Source organism: Prunus avium, chromosome 7 (assembly GCF_965620075.1).
Source record: "Prunus avium chromosome 7, drPruAviu1.hap1.1, whole genome shotgun sequence".
NCBI classification, from domain to species: Eukaryota; Viridiplantae; Streptophyta; class Magnoliopsida; order Rosales; family Rosaceae; genus Prunus; species Prunus avium.
This window is the reverse complement of record NC_142290.1, coordinates 33,278,589-33,296,643: the sequence shown is the minus strand read 5'-3', so window position 1 is coordinate 33,296,643 and position 18,055 is coordinate 33,278,589. Positions and strand designations below refer to the sequence as shown.

General features: G+C 38.5%; 4 protein-coding genes across 7 annotated transcripts; 1 reads left to right on the top strand and 3 right to left on the bottom strand.

Annotated features, from left to right (window-relative positions):
• Window positions 1-1,037: 1,037 nt before the first annotated feature.
• On the bottom strand, window positions 1,038-3,003 carry WUS (Homeodomain-like superfamily protein). The gene is made up of 3 exons (XM_021960416.2): window positions 2,196-3,003; window positions 1,989-2,086; window positions 1,038-1,578 (listed from the first exon to the last, which is right to left on the bottom strand). The coding sequence occupies exons 1-3, from the start codon at window positions 2,599-2,601 to the stop codon at window positions 1,165-1,167; spliced, it is 918 nt and encodes a 305-aa protein (XP_021816108.1). The 5' UTR covers window positions 2,602-3,003; the 3' UTR covers window positions 1,038-1,164.
• A 4,584-nt stretch (window positions 3,004-7,587) lies between these two features.
• Window positions 7,588-11,277, bottom strand: LOC110758546 (2-oxoglutarate (2OG) and Fe(II)-dependent oxygenase superfamily protein). Of its 2 annotated transcripts, none has more exons than XM_021960426.2 (6): window positions 10,909-11,277; window positions 10,164-10,727; window positions 9,492-9,577; window positions 8,990-9,300; window positions 8,515-8,586; window positions 7,588-8,429 (listed from the first exon to the last, which is right to left on the bottom strand). In XM_021960426.2, exons 1-6 carry the CDS (start codon window positions 11,090-11,092, stop codon window positions 8,132-8,134), a joined length of 1,515 nt encoding a protein of 504 aa, XP_021816118.1. In that variant the 5' UTR covers window positions 11,093-11,277; the 3' UTR covers window positions 7,588-8,131. The 2 variants fall into 2 exon arrangements, with proteins under 2 accessions (XP_021816118.1, XP_021816126.1); XM_021960434.2 differs by having other exon boundaries at window positions 10,164-10,759; window positions 10,909-11,048.
• A 1,321-nt stretch (window positions 11,278-12,598) lies between these two features.
• On the top strand, window positions 12,599-13,323 carry LOC110758577 (uncharacterized). Its single transcript, XM_021960473.2, has one exon. It carries the CDS (start codon window positions 12,599-12,601, stop codon window positions 13,169-13,171), a length of 573 nt encoding a protein of 190 aa, XP_021816165.1. The 3' UTR covers window positions 13,172-13,323.
• Window positions 13,052-16,926, bottom strand: LOC110758563 (zinc finger (Ran-binding) family protein). 3 transcript variants are annotated; one of them, XR_015825663.1, is made up of 8 exons: window positions 16,505-16,926; window positions 15,175-15,569; window positions 15,061-15,088; window positions 14,846-14,919; window positions 14,550-14,728; window positions 14,216-14,296; window positions 13,658-13,761; window positions 13,052-13,192 (listed from the first exon to the last, which is right to left on the bottom strand). XR_015825663.1 is itself a non-coding variant. In XM_021960452.2 (7 exons), the coding sequence occupies exons 1-7, from the start codon at window positions 16,668-16,670 to the stop codon at window positions 13,713-13,715; spliced, it is 972 nt and encodes a 323-aa protein (XP_021816144.1). In that variant the 5' UTR covers window positions 16,671-16,926; the 3' UTR covers window positions 13,450-13,712. The 3 variants fall into 3 exon arrangements, 2 of the variants coding, with proteins under 2 accessions (XP_021816144.1, XP_088100286.1); XM_021960452.2 differs by lacking the exon at window positions 13,052-13,192 and having other exon boundaries at window positions 13,450-13,761; XM_088244160.1 differs by lacking the exon at window positions 13,052-13,192 and having other exon boundaries at window positions 13,450-13,761; window positions 15,175-15,439; window positions 16,505-16,640.
• Window positions 16,927-18,055: the final 1,129 nt, after the last annotated feature.

Genomic DNA, 18,055 nt, shown 5'->3' with positions numbered 1-18,055 from the left:
AAGAAATATGTCATTTATTTATATACTTGAAGCTAGGGCTGGCAAAAAATACCGAAATACCAAAATCGACCGACCAACTGATTGTGAAAAACCGACTGGGAAGCCGACCGAGATATTTGGACACTGAAACTGATGATTTTTATACTGAATAAGTAAAGTGCACGGACATCAATCCAAATGATAAGATTTAGTGTAAAGTCAAAAATAAGACCAAATTACGAATGAAATGTAACACTTTCCAAGATTCAACACTTATATTATTCATGATTGTTGGATTTATTTTAATGCATATATAAAATAACTTGCTTCATATCATATTTATATATATACAAAAAAGAAAGAGGAGAAGAAGTAGAATATTTTGGTATTTCCAAAGTGGGTTCAAACTTCAAAATATATCCTCCTCGCGCTTACCACTAGCTCCCAGCTACTTTATAAAAACGGCTGCATATAAAATACATTCACACACTTTCATCATTTTTGCCCTAACAGCATATCTTTCTATATTTCCTTTGTACACCATTTGATATCATTGGCAAATCTTTTCGACAACGTCCATTGCCCACACCCACCACAACAACATAACCCCCACCTTGACAACTCCTAAACCTAACGTAAACCCACTGTAGTTCCCTTCAAGTTCAAGGGCCCCACACTTAAAATCTCTGTTGACAACTGACGTCACAGCTAGCACAGCAAGCTAGTCAGAAATTGATCTTCTTCATCTCCCTAGTCTAGCTGCAGTTTTAATTTTTATTTATTTATTCATTATTAAGTGCTTGAAAATGAGCAGGCCTTTTATTAATGCTTTATTTAATCCAATGAAGGTGACTCCAAACCGTCCAGCAGTTAAAATCTGCACCATCGGATCATGGTCTTGCATTTTAATTAAGAATCATGGGATTATTATTGTTATTATATCATTGAGACTCCATGCATCTTAATTAGCAAACTCCATGGAATATTCTTGGGAATAGGAACAACTAAAAGTTAAAAGCAAGATAATCATCAGCAGATTAAGTTCTTTGCATGACACGTGTCAAATACCCATTGAAATATAGTAGTTAAGCAAACATAATTAGTAGTAGCCATTCAAATACTTACAAGCTGATATAAGATCATAAACATTAACATGGGGATACTGATTAATTAGTCTGGTCTTGATTAATATGAGCTGAAATAATCAGGGGTCATGTGGCCGTAGGAATTGAGGCTGAGCTCAAGGGAAGTGCGGCCATTGTTGCCCTCGTCGGAGCGGTACCAGCCGGAGTAGTAGCTGTCGGAGGTGGACTTGATGTTGCCAAAGCCATGGATGTCTTCACCATGCATGGGGAAGAGAGGGAGGGTCTCAATCTCTGGGGAATCTTGCAGGTTTTCTTGGTATTCATGATCTTCTTCATCCATCATATTTTCTTGGTCACCAAACACTTGTCTTGATGATGATCTCTTGTCAAAGAGAGTGTAGGGTGAAGAATATGGATCAACACCAACCCATGATCCAACGTTGTGACCAATATTATTATTAGATCCACCAACATGACCACTACTAGTACCTCCTGCAGCTGATATTGAGCAGTCCTGCAATTAATTCAGCAAAAAAAAAGAGAGAGAGAAGATGGGTTAATGAATTTCACATTTGTTAAAAGTACTCAAACTGTTTTTTTCATTTTAGTACCAGTCCTAGAGTGGAATGTAAATTGGGTCCAACTAGTTTGGCTTGATTTGAGAAATGGGGTTTTGTTAATTTGGTCATGAAAGGGAAACAAGGGGGCGAAGGGTTTCATCCTAAATATAGAAAATTTCAAAAGGCTTGATGTGGGATGTTTTTGCATGAGTAGATTATAGTAAATTAAGCTTGCACTGTGCTCACATGGGTGCAAGTTTTTTGTTGGTTTCTTGCCCTCCTATTAAATTGTAGCAAAAAATTAGGGTGGCCAAGTTGTAATTAAGCAACTAAGACACACAATAACTTTGTGTTATATACTTACCCTAAAACTCTTCTCCATGGTCATAGATCCATAGCCATAGCTCCCCATTTGCCCAACAGCAATCACACCAGCTGAAGAAGCAGATGCAGAAGAAACCCCTACAAATAAAAAACACCCAAATAGTAAAAAGAAAGAAAGAAGGGGAGGGGAGAAGGTAATGAATTTTTTAATTAGCTAAAAGGGTTGGTTGTTTAATCAACTAATTACCAGCAGAAGCAGAAATGTTGGGGTACTTGTTGCTGTGATTAATGGGTTCATAAGCAGTAGGAGCATTATTATTAATCCCAAGCCCTGATCTTTGCATGATGGGTGGGGCTGGTACATCAATGAACCTTTTCTTCTGCCTCTCACGAGCCTTGTGGTTCTGAAACCAATAGAAAACGTTCTTGCCTTCAATCTTGCCGTACTGTCTCAGCCGAGCAGAGATCCTCTGAATCTGCTCTGCACTTGGGGACCTCACACCATTGTTGTAGTAAAGGTCCTTCAATATTCTAATCTGATCACTTGTGGGTGTCCACCTTGTACTGCTTTGCCTGCACAGAAAATTAGTACCACTAGTCCCTTTGTTGCTGCCATCTTCATTTGGTTGTTGTTGGGTTTGTTGAGGTTCCATTGAGAGGGCTTGGAAGGAAGAAAATTACAAAGGGAAGCAAACAAAAATGAGAACAGTGATCAGCAGAGATGAGAGAGAGAGAGAGAGAGAGAGAGAGGAAATGCATGAAATTGAAATGTTGGGATTGGGGATCAACATGGGTTTATAATTAAGATGGGGGAGGGGCACATGGAGAGATGAAGAGAGGAAATCAGAGAAATATCTGAGAGAGAAAGACTGAAGTTGACAGAGAGGAGGTTCATAAAAGGGAAGGGACAAAAGAGGGCTTAGAAAGGGGGGGTATCAGTGGGAATTACTCGGTTGAAAAGGCATGACCAGAATATATGAAAAATTATTAATGATGCACTTTGAGAGAGAGAGAGAGAGAGATGAGAAGAATAATATAATATAAAATGTGGCATGGCATGATATGAAGTGATGATATAATGGATTGGAAAGAAAGAAAGAAAGAAAGAAGAGGCTTCTGATTCTGAATGAATGAATGAATGACCATAAAAATGATGGGGGTACTGTGTGATTTAGAGGTTCTTCTTTTAATGGAGATCATAGGGTCCTTTTTATTTCTTTTTTCTGATAACAAAACCAGGCCAAGATTTAGCCATAGCCAGAACCACAAGATATTCTTGTACTTACTTATAGGGTTGTCAAGGGCAAAACTGTCATTTGAAATTGATGAACTACCCTATACATTGGTTCCAAACTGTACTTGAGGCTCTTTGCCATTAGGGTTTCTATGTTTTTGGTTCTGCTACCCCTCTTTTAAGCCTAGATTATTTGGGTAAAATAATCTGGCCTGAGCTGGGGAGGTAGAGTAAATACATATATTTACAGCCTTGAAGAATATATATATAAGTGGAGAGTTTTGCAGTACTTCTGGGCCAATTACAGCATGGTAATAATGAATGCAAATTACTCACAGCTTCTAGCCATAGAGCCTCCTACTCCTACTTGTGCCAATCAAATCTCTGATTCTTGACAGAAAAATTTATATTTCCAGTCTGTAAATATATATTAATATCCTTTACTTTTGAATTTGTTCTCCCCAATTGGTTGCCTGCATATTTATATACTGTTAATTTTCATGTTGAGGTAACATATGCATGCATGTAATGATGTAAGTCATACTTACTTATGATCTTTAAGCTATCAACAATAAGAATGTTAGAATCACAAGAAGAAAATCCCTGGTGACCCACCCAAAAAAGAAGAAATAGAGAAAGATGGAATTAAAGCCACTCCATATAATTCAATTCATAGTTTGAATTTGAACACGACAACGGCCCAAATTTGACCATCAAATCAAAAGATTTAGTTGCTATTAGTCCAATTATTGTAGACAGAATGTGAGTAGCTTATTAACAAAACTTATGAAGCACACTCCCAACTTTGAGCATACATTTGGACTACTTTTACTAGAATTGAAATAATTTGGTCAACAATGGTATAAGCAAAAGTGTCAAATAGTTTCCCAAGTTATAAATTAGAATCTATATCATAAAGGCACTCAAAATAATGAATCTGAATCACACGACAAAAGTTAATACGATTAGTAATAGTCTAAATTCACGATATGACAATCTAACACTCAAAACGAGTCTAGGTGGTTGTTTAGGAAGCACTAAAAGTGATTATCTAACAAACAAACAGAAACAAAAACCCTTCTGTCCCATTTGAATCAAACAACAATGAAAAAGCGTTTCTGTTATTAGACACTACAATTCTCAATCAGACCTTAACAATGAAAGAAAGACTATTAAAATAAAAAAGTTGTGTTGCACAAGCAAAAGTACACAAACTCTTAAGTAGGAAGTGATATATTAGAGCAAGTCCACCGCAGCAGTTTGGCCCGGGCAAGAGGGGCCCTAGGCTCGCGAGACGACTCCAGCGAGCAAAAAGCAGCCCAGGCAAGACGTGGGGGCCGCCAATCCATGCAAGCCCAAAGGCAGATCCAGCTTGTGCTGTTGCCTAGGATTGCTGATGCCAGGCTGGCCTCAGCGCGCTTTTCAAATTTGTTTTCCACTACTACAAGACACGTGGCAGCACCTGAGGCGTCCGATCAAATTTTCCACTGTAATCCAACGATTGCCATTTTTTATGTAAATTTTTTATTAAAAAAACCAAAAAATTATGATATTTTTTTTCTATAAAGAAAGACTATTAAAATTCTCAATCAGACCTTAACAATGAAAGAAAGACTATTAAAATAAAAAAGTTGTGTTGCACAAGCAAAAGTACACAAACTCTTAAGTAGGAAGTGATATATTAGAGCAAGTCCACCGCAGCAGTTTGGCCCGGCAAGAGGGGCCCTAGGCTCGCGAGACGACTCCAGCGAGCAAAAAGTAGCCCAGGCAAGACGTGGGGGCCACCAATCCGTGCAAGCCCAAAGGCAAATTCAGCTCTTGCTGTTGCCTAGGATTGTTGATGCCAGGCTGGCCTCAGCGCGCTTTTCAAATTTGTTTTCCACTACTACAAGACACGTGGCAACACCTGAGGCGTCTGATCAAATTTTCCACTGTAATCCAACGATTGCCATTTTTTATGTAATAAAAAAAAATTGAAAAAAAAACAAAAAAATTCTGATTTTTTTTTTTCTATAAAGTTTAATTTAAATAATAAAATTAATTTTTAAAGTTTAAGTATAAAAAATAGAAAATAAATTAAATAGAATAGTAATTGCCCTTGCCCTTACCCTTGCCCATGGGGGTGGAAACAAAATTGTAAGGGCTGCCACTATTCACATAAATAGTGACAGACCAAATATCACGTAGTAAATAAAGTGTAAGCTAGAGAATCCATTGTCATGAATCATGATGCCTGCAGTCCTTTATGCTACAGAGCACGCGCCCCAAAATAAATGCCAAAAAGCATTTAATTTGCTCTGTGTCATGGTTTCTGAAGCTTTTCATGCATATAGTCTGCAGAGGAGGAGGAGAAGAAGGAGGAGGAAGAGATCATCATCAAAAGCTTCATCATTCTTTGCCACTGCCGCTTTGTTTGTACCAGCTATCATCCCTCCTTTCTTAGGTCTTAGGTCTTAACTCCTCTCTTCCCATACACACGCAATCTGCATGTGGTCCTTAAACCCAAAACCGCCCCCAGCTTGGTTTTCGTTTTATGTGGAATTAATATTGTTCTTATTAATAGTAAGTAATATGTGTGTTCTTCTTTAATCACACATGACGTCTAGTCTTTGAAAATAAAAGATTAATCCACCATGTTAATGTTTGTGTGGGGATTCAGAAATGATTATGTGTCTAAGCTAGTTGCTAGATTTTGTCTTTTTTACACTAAATTTTTGGGCAAATGGAAAACATTCATTCAATCTCTCTAGCTAGCTAGCTCCTTGAATTCAACCAGTCTCATTCCTTTTTTCTATAATTCTGACTGTTGTACATATCTTTCTCTCTCAACTCAACTTTTTCAGATTGCATAATATGTTTGATTTTGACACTATCATCATGAGATTTCCTTTCCTTATCATGCATTTACATGGGGTTTGGGACTTTGAGCCTCTCTCTCTCTCTCTCTCTCTCTCTCTCTCTCTCTCTCTCAAGACAAATAGCCAATTAGCCTACAGGGAGGAGGGGAGGAAAGGAGATGTGGGTTTTTGTTCCTTTGTCCAAATAGTCACAGTCTTGTTTTCTTTGATCAACTTTTAGACTTTGATTTGGCAGTGAAGTTGCACGTATCTGTCCCCCTTCTTATCCAAAATCCTGAGTTGCTTACCTCATAATTGAGTGACCTTAGTGTGCACAGCCGCTGTGCCACCCTCCCTTTTCTTTCGGGTAATCATCCTTTGGATGTTATTTTCTTCCCATATCTCTCAAGATACATCACAATTATATCATCACTGTCTACTAGATCTCTCTCTCTCTCTCTCTCTCTATAGACTCGTATACTTAATACAGTCTCATTAATTTTCCTTTACTTTCTCTTAAGTCCAAGATAGAGACTTGCAACTACATCTCTCTAGAGCAAGAACCCTAGCCTCAATTTTTAATTTCTTTCTCCTTGAATTCATTCGATTTTTTTTTCTTTTGCTTCTTATAAAGGAAATAGAAAGAAAACCCTATTACTTAATACAGTCTCATTAATTTTCTTTTTGGTTTCTTTCTCTTAAGTCCAAGATAGAGACTTGCATCTACATCTATCTAGAGCAAGAACCCTAGTGTCAAGTTTTATTTTCTCTCTCCTTGAATTCATTCTTTTTTTTTTATCTTTTGCTTCTTATAAAGGAAATAGAATGAAAACCCATAAATATATATATATATATATATGAACATGCATTTCATTTTAAATATGTTGAATACAAGAAACTTTGCTTAGAATAGTTAATAAGACGCCCTCACACACACACATATATATATATATATATATATATATATATATATATATATATATATATATATATATATAATATGTATGATATTGCTTGCTAGCTAGCTAGCTAGCTAGGCAGCTGCCACTTTGCCTCTGAAGTCTAAAGTTTTGATGGCAGGGGCAGCGCAGTTGCCTTTTCATGTGGTTTAATATGCTTTGTTTCTATAGCACTAGGGTCATATGTAGAGTGGACCCCACCTTACATAATTGATGCAAAGGTTAGGCCCTTTGGGGGTTTCAGGGTTGGCATGTAAATGAAGCATTGTGTGGGTTATTGGACCACCCCAAACAGCCACTACTGTTGCGTTCAAACTTCTCTCTCATCTTGTTTTTACATTTTCTTTTGTTTGGGGTAAAGAAATAATGGCTTCTCCTTAGTTTTGACTGGATGGTCTGTGGACCACAATCTCAAAGTTTGGAACTTGGGTTCAGGTTGATTGAGGAAAACCAAGACTAGAAATTCATGCCATAAACAACTTTAAGCAGTAATATTTTCCCACTTGTTCTTGTTGGGTTTTATTTTGTGATGACGAGTATTTTAATCTTCACTTGTTTATGCTCATGGTCCAATAATCTAAAGATATTCCTAAACAATAACCTCGATCATCAAAGGATAATAGGAGCACACCCGTTTTACCGTACAATCAATCACTGGGATACATAAACAAGTAGCAATATGCTACAAAAACAACCAGCTTCAAGTTGGTTGATGATCCAATATATAGTACAATTCACCCATGTTTCAAACTCACAAACCCAATAGTGGTACCCTAATTATGCAACCAGTTGCTTATAAGTAAAGCATCCTAATAAAATTGAGGTGGCATTCCCGCCAGCAAGTTTCACTTTAAGTCCATCTTCGCCGCTTGCTCTGAACTTCAGCTATAGCCTATACTACACTAAAAAATGCACACATATAGCTCTTGGAAAAAGAATAAACCAAAGCACAGTTGACAAGCCTAAATAGATGTAGAAAGATACAAAACCAATCAGATCCTTTTCCTACAGCTCTTCCGGAATATAAATATGTAACAACCTTGATGACAAACTCATCTGAAGACCACATGTCAAAAACCAATACTTAGCCCTCCAAATGTTGGAATTGCCCAACTGCAACACTTTACCTTGACATTGAAGCACCCATCATCAACTAGCCCCCGAAATTCACATTGACCCCCCTTCCCCGGTTCCACCTAATTCCAGATCCGCGTCGACTCCAGGTTGAGTCATGAGGCTCTGGGTGGACATGACTTTTTTCTGCAGATCCCCTCATTTCTGAGTTACCTACTCTTCTAGTTGACTGTCTCTGATGTTCGCCTCTAGGAGTATTTAACCTAATTATCTTGTCCTCTTCATAGGACAATGGTTGAATAACCTGCAAGTCAGGTTCTGGAGCATAACCCTTGGGCCGTTTGGATTCATCCATTCTTCTAAATGTGATAGATATCCTAAGACATACAACAAAGGAGCAGGTAAATAGCCTGAACATAAATCATTAGTACAAGAACTATACTACATTGTTTTAGCTCTTACCGTTTTGTAGGTACTGCAGGCACACAATGCTTAGCCACATCAGCCCCCCTTCCATTTAAAACCAGAACAGATCTGCATGGGAAAAGGCTGATTGTAAAGATTTCGAATCCAAGAAAAGGCTGATGCAAATATCAAAACTTAAATATAAATAAATGTATTTTTTTTATAATTGAAACGATATATTCAAAATAGGGTAACAAAACACAAAAGGTGTAAGGGATCCACACGAGAAAACACAAAACAAGAGAAAACTGCTGCCTCAAGAACAAAACACCAAAGGAACAGCAAAAGGCAAAAAACAAGAGGACGCCACACAAGCAAACATCAAATCACGGCCCCTAATAAGTCTCGCATAACAGATGAAACAGCCACATTTCTAAACACAGGACTGATGGATAAATGTAATTGAAAACAACGGGTAGAGGCTAAACAAGGGCACAGAATGCACAGGCACGAATATGGATGGCATACTTACCCAACAGGCATGGGGATTGCAAATGAACCCTCAAACTCGCCAGCACCAATAACCTTTAAGTTTGTTCCGAAAAGTATGTCGCACTCACTAAGAAATGAAACAGTACAAAAAGGTCGAAGGAAGTCATGGTTGTCAACATGCGGAGGAATACAGTCCCCTTCTTCATATATATTGACAATGCAGCTATCAGGTACACAGGTCGGCGGAAGCACATGCCACTTTACCAGCCTCCTAATGATCACCTTAAAAAGAGGAGGTATAGGATCTACTACGTCATTCTGGAGGATACCAGGTGGATTACCATTTTTATCCTGAAACCAACAGAGCACATCAGATGCAATGCATCATCTAAAATCACTAGCACTTTATAGTTCCTTTGAGCATATTTCGGTAATTATACTGATATCCACCAGAATCACAGTTTAGCTGATCTCTACAAAATTTAATAGTCAAATAAGATATAAGGTCGCCAAATATGGATGCCATAGTCAGGAAAGTATACCACTGCATAATTGTAGCAACAACCGAACTGAATGGTTACTCGTCCCTTGCCCCTCATCCACTTTTGGGGTGCTGTATATGTACGCGCTGCAACAAGTTCAGAATAGGTTAGCCAAACAGTATATACATTTCCCAATAAGAAAAATAAAATAAAATTCAATATATTAGAAAGGAAATGGAAATCAAATTCAGAAAAAAACTTAAAAGGATATAGTAAAAGTTCCATATAACAGAATTAACTAGCATAAAAACAACTTTAACTTACAACTCATCAAGAAAACAGCGGGGGAATCTTATCCTGGCATACACCACTTAGAAAGTATTTTTGCCAACTTACAACTAAAATGATTACTAAATATACCTTGAGGGCCACAACAAATATAATTTTATAATAGGCAACCAAAGACATTATGTGCAGTAAGTAATATAGATCTAACCCTGCAAAGTTAACTTATTTATAGAGTTTGAATGTCTTTACTTACATTCTAGCCAGGCAATGAAAACATTATCCTTTTCTATGTATGGAAATTTAGTACATAAAGCTCATGTATCAAATTAGCATACATAGAAAACTCCTATTAAAAACTGGATGTATAAAGCTCATGTCCAAAAACAGCAAGAAATATCAGCAGGAATACCACACTGTATTGGCATTCCAAAAGCAAAGACTGACCTTTCAATTCACCCTTCTTGCCCATCTCTTGGAGCGAATAAACAAAATCAACTATCCTCTTCTGTTCCGCCGCACTAAAGATACCAGTGTGGAGCTCAAGTCCCTCCAGAATGTTAGCAAATTTCCCATTGACCCTCTCCAAACAAATAAAATCTCTCTGCCTCTTTACTTTCATGAACCTAATGTACTCCCTCTGCTCCCTAGACAATGTAGGCTTCGTTATCCTCAACTCTCCAGTCGCGGCATTTACATTCACCACCCGCTTACTCAATTCACGCTCTTCCTCTTCCTCCAGCTCGTCTTCCTGCGCCATATCAGCCCACGACATTCGAGAACTTTGAGTCTCTACAGAGGGGGATTTAGGGGCCAAGCCACTGCTAGAAGCTTCCGGATCGGATTCAGATATCCCATGAACTCCGTCTTTCCAACTACCTAGTGAATTTGTCTCCTCATCATTAAAATTATCCTCACCATTATCACTAGCCCCCTGCAATTCCGGGGTCTTCGGTGTCAAATCACTCGAATTTTCATCTGGGTTGACCGGTTTAGAATCACCATCAAGTTCTACAACACCCATCAATAAATTCCCAATAAGGCTATGCCACAAAAAAATTCCAATATCAAAATTTATTAAATTTACTGTTCTCTTTCTACTTAAACGCAAAGATTTGAAATTTTCCTACTTTACATAGTATCTAGCCCTAAATTTTCCAGGGAAACAAACGGAAACCGAATAAGGGCGTACCTGGGCCGAGGGAGCGGACGCGATCGGCGAGTTTAGTGGAGCAGTGGTCACAGAGATCTCTGGAGAGGAAGGAAAGCCAGGTGGTGAGGAACTCCGACGCGATTCGGAGCTCCGAGGGCTGGTACCCGACGAGAAACGGGTCGACCGGCTTGTCTGGGTTGGTGTTGTTGTTGTTGTCGGTCATGGCTGGCTCTGTTGCTGCGGCGAGTTGACTCGGCGAGTTGATTTTTGCTTGTAGCTAAAGACAGATGACAGGTACAAGTAGAGAGAGCGGGTAGACAAAAGCGGTATTTGTGGAGGTTTGGATTGCAGTTGAACTCAAGTTTTGTGACTATAAAAGCTTGGGATATGGACGCAATTCTGGGCTTTGTGGTGGGGTAGATTTGTATTTATGGCGTGGAACAAAGTTGGATTCGGCTGGGATTTGGATATTGGGAATCGCATTCCTGTATGGCATCGGACACGTGTACGGTTCGTAAAGCAGTTGGGATAGATATAGGAATGCAGGCTCACAATAGATTTGCCTTCTGAACGAAGTCGTGGGGAGATTGGTGCCCTAATGCCGAGGCAATTACTTTTTCGGATTCGCTTGAAAATGCTTCCGTAAAAAGCACTTGTGGTTATAAAAGTTCTTATTAAAAGCAAGTAGGTTCAAATAGGGTTAATTTTGATTTAGTACCCTAAATTCTTATCTTTAAGTCATGTTTGTCCTTACACTCTCAATTTTAACAATTACATATTCTAAGCTTTTCAATATTTTGCAATCTGGTTCCGGCGTTAACTTTAACATCAAAATTTCTATTAATTGCTTGCATGGCAAGCATGGATCCCACCTATTTGCTTATTCCCATGAAGAACACATTACACGCACTAATACCAAACTATTTTTTAACAAATACCATTCAACTGATATTGAAAGAAGTGAATAGGGAGGACCCAAGCTTGCCACACAATCAATTAACGAAAATTTTGACGATGAAGTTAACGCTGTAACCATATTGTAAAAAATTGAAAAGTTTAAGGTATGTAATTGTTAAAATTGAGAGTGCATGAACAACCATGCCTTCAAAGTAAGAGTTCATGGTACTAAATTGAAATTAACCCAATTTTTTTAAGAAAATCCAACTATTTCTTGAAAAAGCGTTTGAGAGTGCTTCTATTATGTAGAAAGCAAGTTATAGTGATTTTTATTAGAAGCAAGCATGTTCAGATTTTTATCAAAAATCTAACTGCTTTTTGGAAAAGCCTTTTGAAAGGGTTTCCTTAAGAAAGAAGCAATCACATGTCATGACTATATTACTATTTTTGGTTGTCTGAAAGTTATGTTACATGCATTCTTTGTTAGGTGCATGAGTTATTGCTTGAGTAACAAACTCATTGCACCATGACAATAGAAGCTCCTAGTTTGTTTATTTAGAACCCTTTTGTAATTTGAAGATTAGTAATTTGATGGTAAAGGGTGTGAGTGCATGGAGGGCAGGGCAGTAATTTGAAATCGTTGAGGCCCAACGAAAGCCCAAGCAAGGGTTGAGGCCCAACGAAAGCCCACCCAACCAAACTATTCTTAAGCAGATTGGCAAGGTCCTATAATCGCATAGTGGAAGAAAACCAAAGAAAAGATAAAGAAAGTGATAAGCAAATCCATTTATCCATCCATCCACTCACTTGGCTGCAACAACAAAGTTGAACAATGGAGGCCAAGCTCCTTCATCTCCTCGCTTCAACACCATCCTCACCAACCCACCTTGTCATCTCAAAACCTACAGGAACAGGACACAACCATATCTTCTCAGGGTTCTCACCTACCCGTCCAGGAGGTCTCAGAATCTCTACATCCATTTACAACAGCACTGGCAGTGATGGTGGCAGCACTAGTAGCCCGGAAACTGACAGTAATAGTGTGCCGCCGCAACTGGCACCGGACACCACAGGACTGCGATTTCGAAAGAGGTCAAGAAGGCGGACGAAACTGCAGAGAGAGGAGGGCAGTGATGGGGATGGTGGACGGTTCACGAAGGCTCAAGCTAGTACTAAACCTGCTGCTGCTCCGAAGAAGTGGGAGGATATGAGTCTGGGTGAGAAGGCCTTGGAGCTTTATGTGGGGGAGAAAGGGTTGTTATTTTGGATAAACAAGTTTGCTTATGCTTCCATTTACATTGTGATTGGAGCTTGGATTTGCTTCAGGTTTGTTGGACCAGCACTTAACCTTTACCAGTTGGATGCACCTCCTCTCTCTCCCACTTCAATCCTCAAGGGTTCCTGAGTCTCATAACAGCAATTAAACCTGCACAACATCCAATATGTCACCATTCTTAGAACCCATTTTTCTTTTCATTTTTCTTTCTTTTCCAGAGAGATTTTGTATTTCTGATGTTGATGTGATGATAATATACACATTCACGATCGTTTCACCTTTATAGCAGACTTGGTTTGTCCATACCAATCTCAGCTCTGTGTGTGCATGTTGTGTTGAATATGTGAGACGAAATGTCACCAGATACTAATTTCAGAGAATTAAGCGATGGAGAATCCAAAAGAATGTTTGAAGGAAAAAACCTAGTTTTGAGCATGTAATATTACTCGATCAATACAGTATACACGCACCCATCCTTTCTATATGAGATGAAACTATGGAGCTATAAAATTACATTCTTGGCGAGCGGAGACTAAGATTGAAATATCAATCTACTATCTTAATAATGTATCACCATGGAGATAACCAAAGGTTATAGAAAACGTTCATCTTCACCTCAACATAGTTCAAAATGAATGGAAGGTTGAAACAACTTCATAATTTTGAAAGACTACATGACATTGACCGGCTGCGCGGTTGCATCTCTTTGAGTCTTGCACCTGCAGAAAACAAAGGTTCCAACATTCAGAGCAAATTACAACGTACTAATGGAGATAATTTACATGTTTCAACATGGAGCATCAAGAAGTACACCCATAAATTGTAAACAGTTGGGGCAATTCTGAAAACACATATTTGCTGATGGGATCAGTGGTACACGCATTTGAGATTCCTGTTCTTATTAAAAAGCGAAGCAAAGGAAAAATTGAGAAAGAGGTTTGACTACTCCCAAGGCAAGAACAATCAAGCAACAATCTACCAGGATATATTCCATGCATTACGGGAAAAAAGTTTCTACGCCATCAAAAGTTGGGATTAAAACCCAGGAATAGGATAAGTAACAAAGGGTATTCATAAAGGGGCGGAAGCAAACTGGAAATAGAAAAAGAGGAATCGATGTTTAGTTTAGAATCCATTCATCATGAATTCAACTTAATAAGATTGAAAACTAACCTATTGCAATTTAACCGAGACGCATAATTATGATTGTTGCAATTTGTGCACATCCAATCCCCATTACGCCATTGCTTTGCTCTGCCAATTCAATAAAATATAAGTAACCCAGACCACAGAAGCTAAATTAAAATTAGGGATAGTCCACAATTTATCCACATTCAAAAAGCTGTGAAACTGAAAACAACAAAATAAACATGAATACTTTATATTTGTTAACATGAGTTATAATCTACACATATCATAAGATTCAAAGACCAAAAAAGTTATCAAACCAACAGAATGTGACACCTACTTATGCATATGTAAAAGGATAAGGTGATTCCAAATTTACCCTTTGCCAAGGAGTGTAGGTGTCGTTGTTTGCTGTGTCAATGGCATGGGGACTTGCAAATTCGGAGCCATGCCTGAGCTTACGCTGGGAGGATATGAAGCATAAGGTCCAGTTACAGGATTACCACTGGTGCCTACCACTTGCTCAAACCCAGGATAGGATTGCTGATGCCCAACTGTCTGCATTAGTGAAAAGAATAAGGAAAGGATGAGGAGGAGAAGAAGAAAACATTGACATTGTATGTTATTTACAATGTTATCATCTAAAATGTCATAGAATAGATAAATCATACTTACACTTCCTATGTTCAATCTCTTGTTATCCCAGTCATGAACAAGCTCTTCCGATGCTAATCGCTTCGTTCCAAGAGCTTTATAATGGAAATAAATGAGCATTAGTTACAATTTATGATGCCAGTGCTTAATATTGAAACCCAATAACAGTAGCTCAAGTGCTTCTAAAACATAAATCTATGATAACCAATTGCCATACTGATCAAGAAAGAGTGTACCTGGTGGGAAAGCATTGCATTTTTTGCACTGCAGATAAATCACAGGTGGATCAGATATCAACAGTCAGGTAATGAACAATTTTTTATTTGAATGCTCATGTAGTGTCATCATACCTGTGTTCGAGACGAATAATTGTGGAAACCGCAATTGCATAACCAGTCACCGCTGCGCCATCCTTTTGGAACTGAAAGAAGCTGATTAGTAGGGTTTGAATATAGAAGTCCAGCATTAGGGTTCCCACCTACAGACCAAGAAGAAGGTGGCTGAACTCCGTATTTATCAGCCCCTGCCATAGACCAGTTCAGAGGAAGCGATTGTTGGGGAGCACCATTGCCCATTATTCCGATATTCATCTTTTGGTCCAGTCCTCCTTGGGCCCTGGCAAAATAATGTGAATAAGTTGGGAGAGAAGCTCCAGGCATTGCAATTGCTGGCATTGCCGCCACCTCCTTTGGTTGCCCACACTTCTTGCACTTCTCTCTTGATGCATAATTGTTGTTAGTGCAACCTATTGATCCATTGCCATACACACCCAACCCACAATCCAGCCAGGAAGAAGAAAGGAAGCCATGTATACGCACACCAACCAGTCCATCCCACACCAAAACACACATACAAGAAACAAAAACCACTCAACCTAATTGATAGCAAGTTCCTATTTTTTCAAAATGACAGAAAAGTAAAAGCAAAGAAATACAAAAGCTGCAGGAACAACAACTATGTGCTTTCATTAAATAAACATTGCCAGTAAATCATGTCACTAGCATAACTATATAAGAAAACGTGTTCGGCTTTTAAAATGCAAGATACTGATGTGAAATTATAGTGAATGCAGCTGGAAAAAAGCTGTCGATTTGTTCAACTAGGAAATTGAGAAAAAAGTAGAGAGGGGTGATAATATTTGAGTTTTTATTATTAGAAAATTAAGCTCCAGACCTGTATTTCATCCTTCCCCTACATTCTTATTTACAAAACAGAGCATGTCACCCAACTGCCATACTGAACCACTATCTGCTCTCAAGTCTCAACAAAACACAATTAACGATTTAGGAATATCACCCACTTTCTCGTGTTTAAGTTTCAAAGATTGAGACTTTTAATCAAACTTAATAAAAGGTCACTGAAGATGGGTGCCACGGAATGAATTGAACTAAGGAGATGGCATTCTCAGCCAAAATTCTCAATTATCAACAAAAATTGACCCTAAAACTATCTTAAAGAGCTGAAGTAGCTACTATTATGCGGGGTACAATTCAAACAGAACCCAACGTAAATACCCTTAAACCCCGTAAACTTAAAAACCCATATCCCTGAATTATCCAAAATCCCAAGAACCCTAACCATTTAACATTTAAAAAATTAACGCACACGTAGAGAGAAGAGAGAGAGAGAGAGAGAGAGAGAGAGAGAGAGAGAGAGAGAGAGGGGGGTGTGAGGTCTAACCGGTACAGATCCAATCGCCAATACGAGGGAGCCATTTGGAGTCGGCGGGGGTTTTGGTGTCGACGAGAAGGCGAGGCTGCTTGCAGCGATTGCAGAAGGATCTGAAGGCGTAGTTTCTGTTCCTGCATCCACTGCATTCCCAATCACCTTCCCTTCCTTCCGCCATTGTTAATTAAGAGTTTGAAGTTTTACTATTCACCTTGCTCTTCTTCTCTTCTTTTCTGTATCTATAAATATTTGTGTCTCTGTGTGACTCACTGCGTGTATATAATAAGCTAGAGCTCCAATGGTAGAGGAGCGAGGGCACAGGGATCGTACGGACTACGGAGCTCTTCAGTTGCCAGTGCAGCTTACACCTCTCGCGCCCTTGACCTCGATGGAAGGATAACTTGGGCCGTTTCGCGGCACCACCGCAATTTGCTAGGCTGGTCCACATAGGATTTAGTTGACCAGGGCCTCAGGGCGCTGAACCTGAAGGTTGAAAAACTTTAACCAATCTTCTATGGCCCAAGATTATTTTTTTATTTTTCTTTAAACAGTAATAAAGTTTACAATCTCTGTCCCAAGAGAGGTAACAAGTTTGATGAGTATACTCATCATGAAAAAGAGCTCTCAATTGACCCTAGGCCTGGGCACGGTTCGGGTCGGTTCAAAATTTGGGCGACCCGTGGGCCGAACCGATGAAGGCTTCGGTTCTCGGATCGGATCGGGTCTAAATAAAAATTCGAAAATGGGCCGAACCGGAAATGAATTCGGTTCTCGGGTCGGTTCAGCTTTGTGATCGGTTTGGGCTTGAGCCCAATTTTACATTTTCAAAAGCCCAAATTAAATTAAATTTCAGCCAAAAAAAGCCCAAATCGAATTCTCTTTCAGCCAAAACCCTTTTTTTGTTGTCAAATTGACAAAACCTAATAAATTCTTATTAACAAGCCCAAATCACATTTTTACTTCTCTTTCAAATCCTAAAATTATGCAAATTAAACCTATAAAAATCCATCATTCCAATCTAAGTTTCTAAACAACTAAATGAATCCCACATTTACACAATCATCAACTAAGTAAGGAAAGAAAATATAACGTCTTACAATCATTACAAAAAATAACTTACAAATAAAACAAGCAATTTAAATGAAACTTATGAAATATTACAACCCATCACAAAAATACACATAAAGTCTAAAGATAATATCCTTGCAAAAAATCAGCTGCATCCATTCTTCCAAAAGCCTTAACAAAGCAACCTACATAACACTTAAAAGAATTAACACAAAGTTTCACCATAAACAAATCAGCAGCAGAGATGCTAAACAACTGTGAATGAAAACAAAAATAGGGTTAGGTTATGAACAAAATATAAACAGAGATCAAAGAAATATCAAAAGAAGGTTGTCAAAAAGGCAGTACTTCTACCCAAAATTGTTCAGAATCAATACTCACACAAAGCAGTCTTATGAAAAAGGTTTCAGTTACCCAATATTGAATTCAATCCCAAAGTACAAGCCTTTTGACCAAACCACCGAAAGCCCAAAGCCAATTATTAATTTATGCACC

Excerpts from the sequence above, each read along its gene's own strand:
- WUS (XM_021960416.2), bottom strand. The coding sequence starts at position 2,601 with ATGGAACCTCAACAAACCCAACAACAACCAAATGAAGATGGCAGCAAC. Across the intron at positions 2,087-2,195 it reads CAACATTTCTGCTTCTGCTG|GGGTTTCTTCTGCATCTGCT; the intron begins GTAATTAGTTGA and ends TTTTATTTGTAG. Across the intron at positions 1,579-1,988 it reads CCATGGAGAAGAGTTTTAGG|GACTGCTCAATATCAGCTGC; the intron begins GTAAGTATATAA and ends AATTAATTGCAG.
- LOC110758546 (XM_021960426.2), bottom strand. The coding sequence starts at position 11,092 with ATGACCGACAACAACAACAACACCAACCCAGACAAGCCGGTCGACCCG. Across the intron at positions 9,301-9,491 it reads GTTGCTACAATTATGCAGTG|GATAAAAATGGTAATCCACC; the intron begins GTATACTTTCCT and ends TGTTGGTTTCAG. Across the intron at positions 8,430-8,514 it reads CCTGCAGTACCTACAAAACG|GATATCTATCACATTTAGAA; the intron begins GTAAGAGCTAAA and ends TGTATGTCTTAG.
- LOC110758577 (XM_021960473.2), top strand. The coding sequence starts at position 12,599 with ATGGAGGCCAAGCTCCTTCATCTCCTCGCTTCAACACCATCCTCACCA.
- LOC110758563 (XM_021960452.2), bottom strand. The coding sequence starts at position 16,670 with ATGGCGGAAGGAAGGGAAGGTGATTGGGAATGCAGTGGATGCAGGAAC. Across the intron at positions 15,089-15,174 it reads ATTATTCGTCTCGAACACAG|TGCAAAAAATGCAATGCTTT; the intron begins GTATGATGACAC and ends ATTTATCTGCAG. Across the intron at positions 14,729-14,845 it reads AGAGATTGAACATAGGAAGT|ACAGTTGGGCATCAGCAATC; the intron begins GTAAGTATGATT and ends TCACTAATGCAG.